General features: G+C 42.8%; 1 protein-coding gene across 4 annotated transcripts in view; it reads left to right on the forward strand.

The window, feature by feature from the left end:
• Positions 1–13,941, forward strand: part of LOC119563265 — a 35,013-nt gene extending 21,072 nt beyond the window's left edge. The window contains exons 1-7 of one of the 4 annotated variants that reach the window (XM_037876582.1): positions 65–176; positions 914–1,187; positions 1,958–2,279; positions 2,342–5,197; positions 10,084–10,363; positions 10,430–10,550; positions 11,855–13,939. In XM_037876582.1, the coding sequence (XP_037732510.1) occupies positions 114–176; positions 914–1,187; positions 1,958–2,279; positions 2,342–5,197; positions 10,084–10,363; positions 10,430–10,550; positions 11,855–12,192 (4,254 nt within the window). In that variant the 5' untranslated portion in view covers positions 65–113 and the 3' untranslated portion in view covers positions 12,193–13,939. Of the gene's footprint in view, positions 1–64; positions 177–370; positions 507–913; positions 1,188–1,957; positions 2,280–2,341; positions 5,198–10,083; positions 10,364–10,429; positions 10,551–11,854 lie in introns of those variants that run through there. The other 3 variants (XM_037876583.1, XM_037876584.1, XM_037876581.1) reach the window with 3 other exon arrangements.
• Positions 13,942–18,867: the final 4,926 nt, after the last annotated feature.

Here is an 18,867-nt window from a genome sequence, read left to right on the forward strand (position 1 = left end):
ATGTTTTGACACGCTCCACGCTCGTCGCTCCTTCCAAAATCCTTTGGCGCAAAAGGCAGAAGGAGAAGGAAAAGGAGGAGGAGGAGGAGGTCCTGCGCCTGGCAGGACGAAGCATGTTCGCCTCGCCGCTGGAGTTCGATATTGTTTTGCGCGCCAAAAATGCCAGCGATAATCTGGTGAGTCAACTACCAATTGCCACACCTGCCCTGGCAACTCACCACGTTGCCCAGGACAACGGCGACGGTTGGCAACCCTTCCAGCCAGGACCTTTGGCAGGACCTTTCCAGGCGACGCTTTCCGTTTGTTTACCTGCGCTCGTGTTGCTTTAGTTACTGACCAACAGCCGTCCGCAAAAGGCCATTTTTCCACGCTTGTTTTTCCATTTCTCTCTCACTGTTTGCAACAATTTCTGCATGATTAACGCGAGAATATGTTAAATTATTAATTGGCCGGCCGGCTTGTTTTGCATTTAATGTCCAGCCGGAGGTGTGATGCGTTTGGAAAAAGTAATTGCTTTCGCCCCGCCAATCAGCCACTCGACACACGCACAAAAGGCCGGCTGACAACCCATCGAAACAACCACCAATAAATAAACAACACTACACTCCACTCGATATATATACATGGCATTTACCATATAATTTCACCAAAATATTTGCTGGCAATTAAGCCGGAGACTGTGAGAATTACGCGATCCATCAAACGCTGCCCGTAGGCGGCGGCAGTGGGCGGGGCTGGTATGTCCGCGTGATGCAAATTGATGCAATATGCAAATGGCATTTTAATTAGTTTATTAATCGGCTGCGGCCTCAACTCAGCAGGTGCAATCGCCTGCCCATAATTTTCCGGCGGGCAAAGTAATTAATTTTTGACCCCTCTTTTAACTGGATTTTTCTCGTATTTTTTTTTGTAGCCCCAATTGCTGCGGCAGCGGGACCGAAGTCATCGCAACGCGCTGCACTATTGTGCCGCGCAGGACGTCGATCGGAGCAAGGACCTCGTGGCGGCCGCCAGCATCGCGATCGCAGCCCCCGAGCTGCTGGAGTCGGCGGACGAGGATGGCTTCACCCCGCTCCACCTGGCCGTCATCCAGGGCAACCTGGCCATGGTCAACCTACTGCTGGCCAACAAGGCGGACGTGAATGCGGTGGACAACGAGGGCCACTCGGTGGTGCACTGGGCCACGGGTGAGTGTGCAGATGAGAATCAGTACAGTAAAGCTTCTCCAACAAAAATCATTCTATCCCACAAAAAAGGAAATATTTTAAGAGATGAAATGGATATTATTTGTAGTTCCTATTGCAAACTAATTGATCTTTAAGTTTTTGATTAACAGACAACGGATTATTTATAGAAGAGCATTCCTTACACTCGAAGTTTGCTTAAACATTTTTATAAATTTAAAAAAATTTATATATTGTTAAAGTTACCAATGATTACATAAAAACAATTTATGTACAATTAGGGCTTACCCAGAATCGAATGTTAAGAATAGGTTTCTAGAGTACGTTTTATTAATCCGATGTCTAATAATCACTTTAGCCACTGTAGTCCTGTTTTTTGTACAATTTTATTGATTTAATAACTTCTTTTTATTGGTCATCTAAGAGCAAACAATTTTTATTTAATCTATAGTTTTGTTTACATTAAACCAGCTAAATAGAGAGAGGAATTAATTACATTTACAAATATTATATCAACTATTTGTTTAGGACCGCAAGCACTTTCCAATCAATTAAGGCCATACAAGTTGTGTACAAATGGTCTAGAAAAATTTTAATTAATTGAAGTGTACTGTGATTAACTATTTAATATGATTAATTTGTGCTGGCTGAGGGTGATAGAGGAATCAATTTAGTTTTAAGTAGATTAATAAAAAACATGAATGCAAATTAGTAATATGCTTTAATTAATACAAAATATAATTTAATTTATATAATTTATGAATCCATTTCAGTTTGCGGTGAGGTGGAGTCCTTGCGAGCGGTCCTGGCGGCAGGAGCAAGTGTGGCCAAGCCGGACGCCAATGGAGGGACTCCGCTGCACTATGCCGCCCAGATGTGCGGAGCCAGTCACGATAGCAAGCAGCAGGCCAGTTCCAGCACCAGTTCGAGGCTCTCCTTGGAGATCCTGGGCATCTTGCTGTCCCATCCCCAGAGCAGTGTCGATGTCCAGGACAAGGATGGACGACAGCCGCTTCTTTGGGCCGCCTCCGCAGGATCAGCGAAGGCAGTGATTGCCCTGGTTAAAGCGGGTGCCAGAGTGGAGTCCTCGGACAAGTGGGTTCTTTATATAACCTCTGTTAACCATACACAATATATCAATATCCTATTCCTTTCAGGGATGGCCTCACTGCCTTGCATTGTGCTGGTTCCCGAGGACACACCGAATGCATTGACACTCTAATAGGCCTTTGTGGTGCCCCCACTGATCTTATCGACTCCAATGGCTGCACAGCCCTGCATTATGCCGTAACTTTGGGTCACGCAGATGCCACAGCTAGATTGTTGGACCTGGAGGCGGATCCCAATCGCCAGGATCGCAAGGGACGCACACCAGCCCATTGCGGGTGCTCCAAAGGACAATTTGAGACCTTGAAGTTGCTAAAGGAGCGCGGTGCAAATCTTTGGCTGCGCAATGCCAAAGGGGATCTGCCGCTCCACGAGGCCGCCGCCTCTGGCAGAAGGGAGCTCCTGGAGTGGCTCCTCAACCAACGCCCCAAACAGGTGAACACCACTAGCAATGATGGACGTAGCCTTCTGCACATTGCGGCTGCTAATGATTACACGGATATGTGTAAACTTCTACTGGATTACGGAGCAGATGTGAATGCCGTGTATAGGAATTCCAGAGGATTGGTCCTAACTCCACTAGATGGAGCTTTGCAAAGAGGTCATCGCTCCACGGCCAAGTTCCTTCAGGCCAATGGGGGTCAACCGGCCAATAAAGTAAGATTGTCCAGCAGAAGGGCTGGGAATCCCTTCCATGAAACCAATGCCACGGATATGGTGAGACCTCTGAAGTATGTGGAGAAGGAGGAACTGCATGATCTGCGCAGCTCTAAGAAGTATGTGGTTTACCTAAAGCGCTCCGATTCTGATAATGGGAATGGTAATGGTAATGGTAAGACGGAGGATCCCGATCCTGGCGACTGCAGCTGCTCGGAGCAGACTTACCGCAAGGAGCAGCGATTGAGGCACGTTTGCCGGCGACACAAGAGGAGGCAACTGAGGAGGCGGACCAGCAGTTGTGGCGAGTCCAAGCACGAGCGATGCAGTGAGATCTGCCGCTCCAAGAGCAACATCGAGATTCGGAGGAGGAAATCACGCGAGCGGTACGCCAGTTCCAGTGAGTGGGAGGAGGAGGACGATGAGGAGGACTCCTGCGAGAACTGTTGCTACCACAAGCGTCAAAAGGATCGAGTGGTTTCCCGCAAGCGTTCCACATCCTCCAGAAAGTCAAAAAACCGGGAAGATAGCGAGGAGGAGAATCATACAGTCAACTCTTCGCCGGAAAAGGGTTCCAGGAAACCACTGACCGTTAATGGGGATCATCAGGGTGGTAACTCCAGTGCAAAGGAGCCACCCCCATCTTCGCCAACCAAGGAAGGCACCTTCATCAAGTCACCAACCCAAAGCGCCAAGAGCGAGATATCCGCTCCAATGGACAGTCTTCTGGTGGAGGAGTCCCATGCAGTGGAGCTAACAGATGAAGAACAGGAGGCGGCCAAGTCGGTGATTACACAGGTTGATGTCCATCATGATGCCGAGGAGAATCAGACTTCCAAATCGTCCGAGGAGCAACCAGCTGTAGAGGAAAATGGTAAGGAGGAAGTCAAGCTGCAGCTGAGTGAAGAGGAAACCCAGTTGGTGTCCAAGGAGGTGGAGCAGGTGATCAAGATAGCAGCCACTGCGTTGAGCAGCGAGTCCAAGAGTTCCTTCAGTGAGGAAAAGCCAGAGGAGAAAGAGCTTCCCAAAGATAGTGAAGAACCTGAAATGGAAAAACCTGCAGAGGTTGCTATGGAATCCTCAAAGCCTCCAACCCCCTCTGCGGTACCACCCCCTAAGCCTGCCACGCCCCCACCACCCCCAAAAGAGGAGGCTGGCGGAGAGAAACCACAGCCAAATGCCAACACTGCCGAAGGGGTTGAATCTGTGGCTTCAGAGCCACCTTCTGATGGCAAAAAAACCGAGCAGATTGAGCAGGCTGAAGCCAAACCGAAACCAAATAGCAATCCTAGTCCAACACCCACTCCGCAACCCACTCCTCCACCCACCGCTCCCCCTGCAGAGCCGAAAAAGCCGCCAACCGCACCACAGCCACGCCCATCCACAGCCCAAACGCCCACCTCCCAGCCGAAGGAGCCACCGCAAAGAGAACAGGAGACAAGGCGCTCCTTCACACTCCTGGCCTCCGATTCGGCGGACGATGACCCAGTTCCCAATCCGAATTCCAATCCTCCAGCTTCAGCATCCGATGAGCCAGCCACCGAGCGGAAATCGAGCTTCCATGTGCTGAAAAGCGATGACTCCCTAGATGAAAATGGTAAGAGACCTGGTCGCAAGGTCGACTACGACCAGGCGGGCAATCAAGTCTTTCAGGTGGTGACCGAAGGGGCATCTGCGGTCCAGCTGCCCAGTGCCTCGGAGCTGGAGAAGATGGAGTATGAGTATGAGGAGTACGATGATGAGTACGATGATGATGATAGGGATGGTATGGATCCAGAGCATGATAGTGCCTTGCGTCGCTTTCTCAGCAGCGGAAATCGACATGGTGTTGGGAGTTCTGGAGCAGGGACAGGAGGATTGGGTGGATCAGCAGCAGCTGGAGGATCCATTGCAGATGACACACCGGAGGGCATGGGTAATGGAAGGAAACGGCGGCTTAAAAAGCGCGTGCGCAGCGGCAACAAAACGCGCAGCAACTGGAAAAACACTCAGGACTCACGCGATGGCAGCAACATGGCTTTGGCCACCACCAAGGATCAGGACTCAGGCTTTGAGCCTAGTCCTCGGGCGGAGCGCAGCAAGATACCCACTCTGCGGTCTGCCCACACTGCGCACATGCCGCGTCGGCCCATCTACGCCACTTTGGATGGACGCTCCTGCAGCAGCAGGATGGAGAATCGTAAGCCTGGCGATAAGGGAGCCTGCGACATGGGTGCTGTGACCAGGTCCATACAGCGCAACATAAGGAGGTGAGTACACTGGGGGAAAAATAAAAATGTATTCAAAAAGGTCACAGGAATCACTTGGGTCCTAAAATGATTTATAAAGACATCTAAAAGTATGCAACTGCATACTGTGAATACAGTAGTCCAATGAATTCCTTTCAAAAGGGGACCTAATACATTGACATAACAAGTATTTTCAAAATTCTAGTGATTTCTGTGCCATCCTGTTAAAGGATTTTAGCCAGCAGAGATCTAAAGGGAAAGCGTATATATTGTTAAAATCATGCCACCAAATGCCCTAGTCTTAAAATCATATAAAATTAAGTTTAAAAGTATGCTACAATAAATGTAAGACCCAAAAGCCTGATGAAACCATTCCGTTTTATTGCATACTTTTTGACAGCATTATAAAGCATTTAAAAACTTGATTTCTGTGTCAACTTTTTTAAAGCCTTTGGCTAGCAGCTACAAACATGATGCAATTTTACATTAAGTCTGCGAAATGTGTCCCCTTTTTGATTTACAAAATTCCTGGAAAATATGTAAAAAATCGATTTATGCAAATGGCTATGGTAAACTTATAAATTATCCGATTTTCCCCCGTGCTCGAGGAAGCGGGACAGATTGGCCGTGATTGTGGGGAGTTGCGAGCCCCGGAGAGTTGATGGCGGGATTCATTCATTTAAATTAATCTCCAGGCAGTTAGTGGCGCCAACGACGCTGCCTTTTTGGCCGTAGATTTATTTACTTGATGCTTGATTTTAATCAACTTGAATGTCCCACTGCCACTGAACCTCCTCGCATTATATCACGCGCGCACTTCAGCTCCGCAGTTGCGGTATCCCCTTAATGTAATCAAACTGGACGAAGCCGGCCGCCTTAAAGTTAATTTAGCCAGGGATTTAATAGCCTGGACGGCATTTCTCATTTCTTTTCTTGGCTACTCTGTTTTTTCTTTTTTTTTTTTTGCTGGCGGTTGCTCCATTGTTGCGCTGGTCAGCAAATAAATTGCCCAGCTTCCGTTCGCCATAAAAAGGAGCGCTTTAAAATTATTATAATGCGGTTAAAGGCAATAAACGCGGCATTAATGTTCATTTACCGTGTACTTGAGCATGAACTATGAAGCCTCAAGGATTAACTGCGAGGACAACAGGTGGGCAGTGGTCTCTATTTGACACATTTATTGGTGACAACTTATTATTCTACTCGCCATTTGTGCTCTTAATTACCAAATGAAATGCTCAGAAACGTAACTTATAATTAGGTCAAGTCCAGCACTTCCCTAATATCCTGGCTGATTTATTCCACTGCCCTCGAATGTCCCGAAAATCTCGTCCGCTGGCAAACCTCGCTTGTCATTAGCCGAAATGCTCATTTCCGGCAAAGAGTTGCGCATTTTAATTAGCTGCACAGAATCCAGAGGGGGTGAAAGTGGCAAAGAGAAAGTGGTGAAAACGGGGGACGGGATGGCTGCCCACCTGCGGTGGGATATTTTGTTTATGCAGAAACTTGAACAAAATATGAAAATTAGCCGCAAGCAGGCAGTCGTACTCGCTGTCTGAAAGCAAAGTCTTTGGCTCCGTTTACAACTCGCTAATGCTAATTGTAAATGGAATTAGTGCAGATTAGCGAGGGCATTTTTAGAGGTCCTCGAAGGCAGGGACGATTACCATTTGTGTTCGCTCTTCGTTTGCCGGCTTGTTTCCGGGAAATCCTTTTGTGCCCCCCCGGCGGATTTTCCCCCCGGCAAAATCCCATCCCCATGAACTCACACTAGCAAATGGAAAGTGGAAACCTCGTGTGGCTCTAATTTAATTTTGTCATTCTTTGCTGGTGAAACGCGCGGATCGATGGCCCTAAGCTGTTGCTCAAACTTAAAAGTCAATTGTATTTATTTATGGTATTTGCATAAGCCGGGGCCCGCAAAACTTAATTAAAAAGCGTAAGCTGACTTTTATTAATTTTGCTAATCTGCCTTGTAGCCCATGAATAAATTTGCAAACATTCACCGACAAAGAAAAACAAAACAAAACAATAACGTAACGAAAACAGAAGCGAATTCTCCGGCCGGCGAGCGCATTTCATAAATAATTCTTTCCACTTGACTAATGAAAATATTTAACTCGGCTGTTTGCATAAGCCAAAGGAAGAGGAGCTGGATGCCAAAACCAGCAGAAGGCAGAAGAAGCCAGCAGAAACCAGAGGCGAGATTGCGCCATGTTAAGGTTTCGACAAATACGCGGCGTATACGCAATGTACGCAAAACCGAAAGTCAAACAAGTGTCTTGCTCAGCAACTTTCCGAACAAGTTCCTCAACAAGTCGACGGGGGTGAGTCAATTAATTCCCGAAGAATATACGCTCGACGGCTTTGGTGTGGGGCAGAATCCAAATAGAATTCACCCGGCAAAGTAAAAATAAATGCAAAAAAAAATTTTAAAAGTGAATCCATAGCTCCCAGTCGAATACTTTTTGCGGAGTGGAAGTTTTCAGGGGGTGTCGACCAGGAAAATACCATGAAAAGTGTGTAAATAGAGACTTTATTTTATTTCGCATTTTCTCATTTTATTTTTGCATTCGCACGCTTTCACACCGGTGGACCCGGATCCGGGCAACTTTATTTTATTTTTGTTTCCTCGTTTTGGCTCCGAAGAGATTAAAATTTTATCTGACGCATAAATTAAACAAATAACTTACGAGTTGGGGTGTCCCAGCAGCACAGGTGAGATTTGGGATTTATAATGTGCGCTCACGTAATTGACGTTGTTAAATATTTGGATTTCGTTTTTCATTCCGACCCCAAGTTTATCTGTTGTCCTTGGGCTTGATTTTCCTTTTTTTTTGTGGTCCTGCGTGACGGGATTAGCCATATTTGTTGACCGACTTTAAAATGCTGATACTGATAGTGTTTATACCAAAATTCATTTAACTTTGAGCGATTAGTTTAAGCCTTAACCTAGCATCTTGGTTTTCTGGGTCTTCTGGGTTTTTCCCGGCAAATTCAGACAACCACTTGGCCAACTTTGAAGCACTGGCTCAGAAATATAGCCGTAATGAAAAATGAAGCGGTAAAGTTTTCGATGGCCGCAGACTTTTCGCGAATTCTTTGGGGGTGTGCGACTTTGTCAACACTTTTGGAGGCCATCGATTTTCCAGGAAGTACTAGATAGGTATAGGAATGCAGGTATGCAGGACACGATTCTCTGGGTGTTTCTGGCCCAGCCATTAACACTTGGCAAAAGGTTCTCCCAGAGCTTTTGTGTTGCTTGTGCGGCACAAATTGCCGGCGGGCGGGACTCGTCGTTGTTGCAACTTGTGCAGCGCTTAATTTCTTTGCATTTTGTTGTCGTTGTCAGCGCTGGGGAAAAGTGAAAACTGCGCCTACTCACTGCCGGTGATGGTGGTGCTGACTTTGCCGCCGGCGGGTTTTCCACTTCATCCACTTTGGCGCTGCGTGCACTTTTTGCCTGTCACATTTGTGTCGCAAACAGGAAGAGGTGGGTGGTGGCTAGGTGGTTGGGTGGTTTCCAAGGTGGTTGGGTGGCCTGTCACTCAGTGGGTCGCTGCAAGCGTTGGCAGTGGAAAAATGTGCCACACAAAATCAACGCGCACAAGAAAATGAAATGAAAGTTGTACTAGGCGAACGTAGAGCGGAAACGGAAATCAGTAGCAGTAGTGAAAAGTGGGCGGTGGGTGGGTGGTGGCTCGCAGGAAAAAAAAGGAGGAAATATGCCAAGGACAGTATTGCAAAAAGTATTTGCACAAAGCGAAAGACTTGCAAAGAACTCAAGCGCAACCGAATGGAGCCAAAAGCGAGGCGTAAAATTGAAAAGCGCTTCGGCAAACAAGTGATGGTGATGATGGCCATGATGATGACGATGGTAAGATGGTCGTAGCCGCGATAAGGAGGGCCATGATGATAAAGATGACCACTGGTGGGGCAGCAAAACAAGCGGAAGAACGATGGACCGCTTTGAAGTCGCGCTGCGGGATTCCTTCTTGGCCCCTTGGCCAATTTATTACGCAGCTTTTGGCTCTCAAGGATTCTTACCTATTTATTACCTGCCTCTCTAGCTGCGACCCTCCATCCATCCATCCATCTATCCGGCTAGCATCCATCCCACGAGCAATGAACTTTTGTTTCAAAGTCAAATTGTTTTGCATAATTTCGCGCTGCGCAGCCAAGTGGCGAGCAGTGTCAAGCGGTCTCCTTCTCCTGGGTAAACAATTTTCGAAAAACGCCGCACCAGCCCGGCTTTTTTGCACACCAAGTGCCCTCGACAAATTTGCTTAGTTTTTTCGGTGAATGCACCTCCACTGCTGCAGCTGCTGCTTCTGCTTCTGCTTCTGCTCAGCAAAAAGCAGAAAGCACAAGCAGAAAGCAAAAGGCTCGGACGTCATTCGTTGATTTAGAAGAGTCGCTGGCCCGCAGCTGAGTTAAGGGAGCAACTTTGAAGGGTCACCGAGATGCATATCCTCATCCTCATCCTTAAACCGCTTAAAGCCCTATTTCCTTAATTTTTAATAAAATTTCTAATAACATTTTATGGCTCAGAGGGTGCCGTTGGCGGCTTTAATTTGACTGGCTTCCTTTCTTTGGGCCATTCTCAATTATTAATAGAATTTTTTCCGCGTACGCACTTTAGTATTTTTTGAAATTTTAATAACATGATGCCTTTTATTGCGCTTGTAGCTGGGAGTGGAGGCAGAAAGGAGGTCCTTTTTGTGAGCGGAAACAGCAGGGAACAGGGTCTTTGTTTGACTCGCGAAATATCAAAATGACAATTTACGTACATTTGCTAACATTTATTTTGCAAGGCCCTGGCAAACTTATTTCGCAGATGATAGGGACAAAGGAAATCTGCTCTTTTCTCTATCTTCTTTGGTTTATGATATCATACATCCCCACAGATATTATATGGAACGCAAGATCTTCCAGCATCTCCTGGAGCTTAAATCGCTGCAGATTCGGTCCAGTAAATTGAATGAGGCGGTCCTGGTAAAGCGGGCAGTAGATGACTACCACAAGTCCTGCGTCCTTTTGGGCGGCGAAACGGGAACGCGACTCAGGCGCTACAACTTCAGCGAGTACACGTTCAAGAACTTCGAGCTCTTCCTCTACGAGACGCTCAAGGGACTCCAGCGACCGGGCACCAACAACTTCCAGAACATCAACGAGGTGTACGAGGAGGTAAGGACCATGATTAAGTGACGCCGCTCCTCAAAGTGGCTCATCCGGTTTTATCCCATTTCGCAGGCGGAGCGCCGGCTGAGTCCGGATTACAATGCCTACGAGAAGGCGCTGCAGTGCACCACCAAGACGCACCGATGTCTTCATGCGGCCCATGCCTACACGGGAATACCCTGCGCCGCTTACAGTAAGTAATCTCTTCAGGGAGCACACTGAAAACAATTTCGAGTGCTACAGGAATTCCCCTTAAACGAAAAATCAGCTTATTAGAAAATCAACAATAACATTTTATTTATTTAAAGGATCTCTCTCACTTTTTTTTTATTTAACGTTTTAGGGTTACCTCAGTTTTAGATGGACTGATTTTTATTTCTTTTTTTAATGTATTTATAAATTTTGGGTAGACATTTTAATATATTTTTAAGGTAATGTTGGTGAATCTTTGTTAGAAGTATATACCATTTTTCCGTCAATTAATTTGAAGTCCGTCAATTAAAATTGATATAAATATATCTATAACACATCCTGGTCTTTTTTCTGGCATTTAAAAAAAGTTCTTTGTAAACAAAAATTTGTTCCGCGAGTATTTTTATAAATTTCAATTGTTTTGTATATTTTTTATACGGTTGAGGATTAGTAATAATTTCAGGTTGATAAAAACATGTTTGACTTGTCAAACATACTTAAGGGATAAGGAAAAAAAAATGCACTTTATAATCGGCTTATTTTTTTCTTGTCAAAAAAGTATGGAATTAACAGCTTTAATAAATTATTTAAATAGTAAGAACTTTTTTTTGGACAAACCTTTTTTTTTGTGTGCCGCGCCTTGCTGCCCCGATTGCTCGAGGGCTTTAAGCGGCTCTGTGCAAGCGTGAAAAATGGCACCAGACAGGCTTTGGCTTTGGCCAAAAGAGCCAAAGAGTCAAATCGCCCGTCCAACACTGGGCTGGCAACACTTTCGCCGTCTTTCGGGCGGGGCAGTGGGTCAAGCGTGGGACGAGCGGACACTCGAATTCAAAGCATCTCCTCGGCAGCTGCGGGCCATAAAAATATAAATCCTAATTACGAGCAGTTTATTCAGTGCGGGGCAAATTAAAAATAAAAATTCTCGACCCAGGCTTTTCTGGCTTTCAACTTTTTTATTACATCTTCAGTGCGAAACTTGAAGCTGGAGCTGCCTCTCAAAAGGATGCGTTCAGTTGGCTTATGCCAAATTAAAAACGCATTCATTTGTGCTGCTCCATAGCCATTCATTCTCCACCATCAACGTGCCCTTGTTTATGCTGGGTTATTTTGCTGCTGGAAGTATCCAGTAATCCCCTGGAGAGAAGGCTCTTAATCCAGACTGCTCCATTTACTCATTAGTTCTTATCCACCCATGCAATTCAGCTGAGTGTCGCACCTGCAGGACGCACCTGTCACGGTTTTGGGAATCCCTTGTATACCCATCATTAATCTAATGCTTTGTCAACGGCTCTTTTTGCATTGCAGTACCCATGATGAATCATCACACGATGCCAAAGTTCGGCTTTGGACCGTACAAGAAGACCGGCAGCGTGAGCAGTTTCTTCCTGCCCAAAATCCTGACCAGCGGTCGCGCCTCCAGCGGACGAGCGGCGGGCGGCGGTACGGGTGGCGGTACGGGTGGCAGCGCGAGCGGTAACCGCTGCAATCACAAGGTGGCGCTGGAATTGTCGCACGGAAAGAACAAACAGCTAATTTCACTGCCCGCGGAAAAGTTGGACAGCAATAAGCGATACTACGTGACGTTCACAGTTAAGGACTCCTCGGGGCCATCGGCGTACCAGCAGCAGCAGCAGCAGCAGTAGTGCGTATACGTAATGTGGCCCACAGTGCGTATACGCCACGGATGGATGGATGGCCATTGCCATCGGGCATCGTCGCGGGATCCTGCGCCCGCATCCTCAGGCTCCTTTTTATGCTGCTCTCTGTTTTTGCTGCTGTTGCTGCTCCAAATGCATTAAAACAATGCCATCGCAACATTTTGTGTCGCTGTTGCCGTCGCTGCAATTGTTGTGGCCCACCCGTTGTCCGCTCTGCCTTTTTTCCCATTCGCTTCCTGTGCGGGACGCTGGAGTATTACCACGGAAAATGGGGGATTTTGCAGGGTGTATCGCGGACGTATACACTTAACCTATTAGGTTGGCAAAATTAAATTTATTAGGCTCGCAGTGCAAGCTCTTTGGCTTCTAAATTTTAAAGAACTAAAAGTCCAAAAAGGGTTAGGTATTTCCTTTATTTTCGTAAGCCTTTTTAAAGCTCAGATCATAATTTTTAATTTGGCTTACAATTTAGTTTAATTTTTGAATAAAAGTATTTAGGCAGGCGGCAAATAAATCACTAATCACTAGGTGTCTAAAAGTAGGCAGTGAAAAAAGAAGGTATTATTTGGGAATGAATTCCTTGACTTTTAAAATAAATTGTTGCCTACTCTTAGGCACATTTATAAGTGGTTTAAAAATTCTTGGGATTATCTGATACTCTCTATTATTAAATTCAGAAAATATTTTTACACGTTTTGTTTATTTAGTTGAAGTCAACGAACAGCTAATATTATTAGTTAATTTTTTTCTAAATAATTTCCTTTAAAAATGAGGTATATAAAAGTCGGCTCCCCCTTTTTTAGCATCGCTGTTGTTTCTGCTGCACTTTAAGATGGCCAACTGCTGATAATGGATGATGGCTCTGCTCTGCGGCTGTCAGTTGAAGTTGTCACGCCGGCAGCGATGCAGGCAGCAAAAGCATAGCAAAAGCAGAAGCAAAAGCGGCGGCAGCAGCAATTGCTAAGGCAACGGCAGCTTAAATTATGTGCTCCTCCTTCAACCCCGGGCAGTTCAGTTGTTCAGTTGTTTGGTTGTTCGGTTGTTCAGCTCCGCGCTGTGTTGTTTGCCTGTTTCGCATTCTTTTTTGCCGTCTGTTTGTTTGTTTGCTTGTCCGTTGGCGCTGCCGCTGCGCTTTTATTTCACTTTTTCATTATCATTTTTTGTCGCAGTCGCTGGGTTTTTGTTTGGTGGCTTGGGTTCGGTGGGAGCCTGCTGCTTGGCATCCTCCTAATGCCGCAGATAAGCGTTGTTATTAACGCTCGGCTTACCAGGACTAGGCGACAGGCGTGAGGACATGCCGCCCATCGTCGCTTTTGTCCCAGGATGAGGATGGGGAGGGAGTTCAGCAGGAGCAGCAGCAGCAACAGCAGCAGAAGCTAAAGCAGATTCAGAATCAGCGAATGAATAAATGTAAAATATGTACCGTGCATTTCTTTGGCATTTCAACATTTTTACTTTATTTGCAATTTTATTTACTTGTCTGCTTGTGCACCCTCCTCCCAATCTCCCTACCATACCATCCCATCCCATACCATACCATCCAAGCCAAGCCATTCAAGCCGTTGTTTGTTTGTTTGCTTACTTCGCGCTGAGTGCATTGTAAATGGAGAATAATTGCATTGCATACAAAAAGCGTCGCGATTTTTAAATTGTATAAGCGAACAGGAGCATCAGGAGCAGCGTCAGTACAGCGGCATCCTCTGGATTTCGCAGTAAAATGATTTCTTTAAATATCAAATTATAAGAGCGGAGTGCATAATAAATTCCGCATTTTAAGAGTTCTCGTTCCGCGTAGACCTAAGGCAGCTGTTGCAAAATAAACGTTGAAAATGTCTAAATTGAAGCGGCTGTTTCATGCATTTCGCACACACACACACACACACGTGGCTATAGTCAAAACAATGGTGCCACGCCCACAGCCCACAGCCCACCCACTCACCGCCCACATGTCCTTGGCATAGATGCGAAAAGCGGGCTGATTGCTCGCTTCGCAGGCGCCGGTATCATTATTTCAGCATCTGCCGAAAGGACGACTGCTGACAAAAGGAACAGGCTGGCAAAAAAGGAAAACATTTTTACGGCATTCTCGGCATTTTGGCAGCCACCTCGCCTCGCACATCCACCCACCCACTCCTCCTCAACCTCTTGCTCCCCCAAACGAACCAGCTTTGGGCCTGTAAAACTGGATGGCATTCTTATGGCTGCCATGAATGTCAGTCGGAGAAGTGGCTCTTACAACCGCGGCGACTGCAGCTGTCAGCCAACCAGCGATCGCAATAATCACCGGGCTCAATCGAAGCCATTATGAGTTTCACCAGGGCAACCACTCGGCCATCCGACTGCTAATTGAATTCCGAACTGGCCTATGCAGTGGCCCCCAGCGAAGGGTTGGCCATTTTACGTTGGCCGGACATTCTGGCAGAGACAGTGCTGACGTGGCTTGAAGTAGCTAGACCACGTCTTTAAAACATGGAAATAGAATCTTTAGTTTTGCCTTTAAAAACAAAAAATGAAGTGTAAGTTTCTTTAATTTAATAAAAAATGTTCCATCATTAAGTAAAAAATCTTAAAACCTTTATTTAAAATTAAAAAGAAATTAAAAGTATCTGAAGAAATCCACATCCTTAAAATATATCTTCCAGAACCGAATTAACATGAAAATGGGTAAAAAATTTGTCCCCCGTTGAAAAGATATATTTTAATGTAGATTTTTAGAGATTTCAACAACGAACTCGTAGAGGTATCTCAAGTCCAAATCAGGATCCTATAACTCAAGTTATGGAATTCGGAAGTGCGGCTTTGGGGTCCCGATCTGAAAGCCATTTGAAATAAGGAAAAATCAATCATGAAAATGGGCTAAAAATTGAACCATCTTTTAAGGGAAATATTTAAATGTAGATTTTTAGAGAATTCAAGCACAAATTCATAGAGGTATCCCACGTCTGAATCGGAATCCAATTACTAAAGTTATAGAATCTGGAAGTGCCGTTTTGGGGTATCGTTCTAAAACCCATTGGAAATAACGAAAAATTGAACATGAAAATGGGTTAAAAATTAAACCATCTTTTTAGTGAAATATTTAAATGTAGATTATTAGAAAATTCAACCACAAATTCAATGAGGTATGTCACGTCCAAATCGGAACCCAATTACTAAAGTTATGGAATTTGGAAGTGGAGTTTTGGGATATCGTTCTGAAACCCATTGGAAATAAGGAAAAATTGAACATGAAAATGGGTTAAAAATTAAACCATCTTTTAAGTGAAATATTTAAATGTAGATTATTAGAAAATTCAACCACAAATTCAATAAGGTATATCACGTCCAAATCGGAACCCAATTACTAAAGTTATGGAATTTGGAAGTGGAGTTTTGGGATATCGTTCTAAAACCCATTGGAAATAAGGAAAAATTGAACATGAAAATGGGTTAAAAATTGAACCATCTTTTTAGTGAAATATTTAAATGTAGATTATTAGAAAATTCAACCACAAATTCAATGAGGTATATCACGTCCAAATCGGAACCCAATTACTAAAGTTATGGAATTTGGAAGTGGAGTTTTGGGATATCGTTCTGAAACCCATTGGAAACAAGGAAAAATTGAACATGAAAATGGGTTAAAAATTAAACCATCTTTTTAGTGAAATATTTAAATGTAGATTATTAGAAAATTCAACCACAAATTCAATGAGGTATGTCACGTCCAAATCGGAACCCAATTACTAAAGTTATGGAATCTGGAAGTGGAGTTTTGGGGTATCGTTCTAAAACCCATTGGAAATAACGAAAAATTGAACATGAAAATGGGTTAAAAATTAAACCATCTTTTAAGTGAAATATTTAAATGTAGATTATTAGAAAATTCAACCACAAATTCAATGAGGTATATCACGTCCAAATCGGAACCGAATTACTAAAGTTATGGAATTTGGAAGTGGAGTTTTGGGATATCGTTCTGAAACCCATTGGAAATAAGGAAAAATTGAACATGAAAATGGGTTAAAAATTAAACCATCTTTTAAGTGAAATATTTAAATGTAGATTATTAGAAAATTCAACCACAAATTCAATAAGGTATATCACGTCCAAATCGGAACCCAATTACTAAAGTTATGGAATCTGGAAGTGGAGTTTTGGGGTATCGTTCTGAAACCCATTGGAAATAAGGAAAAATTGAACATGAAAATGGGTTAAAAATTAAACCATCTTTTTAGTGAAATATTTAAATGTAGATTATTAGAAAATTCAACCACAAATTCAATGAGGTATGTCACGTCCAAATCGGAACCCAATTACTAAAGTTATGGAATCTGGAAGTGGAGTTTTGGGGTATCGTTCTAAAACCCATTGGAAATAACGAAAAATTGAACATGAAAATGGGTTAAAAATTAAACCATCTTTTTAGTGAAATATTTAAATGTAGATTATTAGAAAATTCAACCACAAATTCAATGAGGTATGTCACGTCCAAATCGGAACCCAATTACTAAAGTTATGGAATCTGGAAGTGGAGTTTTGGGGTATCGTTCTAAAACCCATTGGAAATAACGAAAAATTGAACATGAAAATGGGTTAAAAATTAAACCATCTTTTAAGTGAAATATTTAAATGTAGATTATTAGAAAATTCAACCACAAATTCAATGAGGTATGTCACGTCCAAATCGGAACCCAATTACTAAAGTTATGGAATCTGGAAGTGGAGTTTTGGGGTATCGTTCTAAAACCCATTGGAAATAACGAAAAATTGAACATGAAAATGGGTTAAAAATTAAACCATCTTTTAAGTGAAATATTTAAATGTAGATTATTAGAAAATTCAACCACAAATTCAATGAGGTATATCACGTCCAAATCGGAACCGAATTACTTAAGTTATGGAATTTGGAAGTGGAGTTTTGGGATATCGTTCTAAAACCCATTGGAAATAAGGAAAAATCAATCATGAAAATGGGCTAAAAATTGAACCATCTTTTAAGGGAAATATTTAAATGTAGATTTTTAGAGAATTCAAGCACAAATTCATAGAGGTATCCCACGTCTGAATCGGAATCCAATTACTAAAGTTATAGAATCTGGAAGTGCCGTTTTGGGGTATCGTTCTAAAACCCATTGGAAATAACGAAAAATTGAACATGAAAATGGGTTAAAAATTAAACCATCTTGTAAGTGAAATATTTAAATGTAGATTATTAGAAAATTCAACCACAAATTCAATGAGGTATATCACGTCCAAATCGGAACCCAATTACTAAAGTTATGGAATCTGGAAGTGGAGTTTTGGGGTATCGTTCTAAAACCCATTGGAAATAACGAAAAATTGAACATGAAAATGGGTTAAAAATTAAACCATCTTTTTAGTGAAATATTTAAATGTAGATTATTAGAAAATTCAACCACAAATTTAATGAGGTATGTCACGTCCAAATCGGAACCCAATTACTAAAGTTATGGAATTTGGAAGTGGAGTTTTGGGATATCGTTCTGAAACCCATTGGAAATAAGGAAAAATTGAACATGAAAATGGGTTAAAAATTAAACCATCTTTTAAGTGAAATATTTAAATGTAGATTATTAGAAAATTCAACCACAAATCCAATAAGGTATATCACGTCCAAATCGGAACCCAATTACTAAAGTTATGGAATTTGGAAGTGGAGTTTTGGGATATCGTTCTAAAACCCATTGGAAATAAGGAAAAATTGAACATGAAAATGGGTTAAAAATTGAACCATCTTTTTAGTGAAATATTTAAATGTAGATTATTAGAAAATTCAACCACAAATTCAATGAGGTATATCACGTCCAAATCGGAACCCAATTACTAAAGTTATGGAATTTGGAAGTGGAGTTTTGGGATATCGTTCTGAAACCCATTGGAAATAAGGAAAAATTGAACATGAAAATGGGTTAAAAATTAAACCATCTTTTTAGTGAAATATTTAAATGTAGATTATTAGAAAATTCAACCACAAATTCAATGAGGTATGTCACGTCCAAATCGGAACCCAATTACTAAAGTTATGGAATCTGGAAGTGGAGTTTTGGGGTATCGTTCTAAAACCCATTGGAAATAACGAAAAATTGAACATGAAAATGGGTTAAAAATTAAACCATCTTTTAAGTGAAATATTTAAATGTAGATTATTAGAAAATTCAACCACAAATTCAATGAGGTATATCACGTCCATATCGGAACCGAATTACTAAAGTTATGGAATTTGGAAGTGGAGTTTTGGGATATCGTTCTGAAACCCATTGGAAATAAGGAAAAATTGAACATGAAAATGGGTTAAAAATTAAACCATCTTTTAAGTGAAATATTTAAATGTAGATTATTAGAAAATTCAACCATAAATTCAATAAGGTATATCACGTCCAAATCGGAACCCAATTACTAAAGTTATGGAATCTGGAAGTGGAGTTTTGGGGTATCGTTCTGGGTTAAAAATTAAACCATCTTTTAAGTGAAATATTTAAATGTAGATTATTAGAAAATTCAACCACAAATTCAATAAGGTATATCACGTCCAAGTCGGAACCCAATTACTAAAGTTGTGGAATTTGGAAGTGGAGTTTTGGGATATCGTTCTAAAACCCATTGGAAATAAGGAAAAATTGAACATGAAAATGGGTTAAAAATTGAACCATCTTTTTA

This window comes from Drosophila subpulchrella, chromosome 3R, assembly GCF_014743375.2.
Source record: "Drosophila subpulchrella strain 33 F10 #4 breed RU33 chromosome 3R, RU_Dsub_v1.1 Primary Assembly, whole genome shotgun sequence".
Lineage (NCBI taxonomy): Eukaryota > Metazoa > Arthropoda > Insecta > Diptera > Drosophilidae > Drosophila > Drosophila subpulchrella.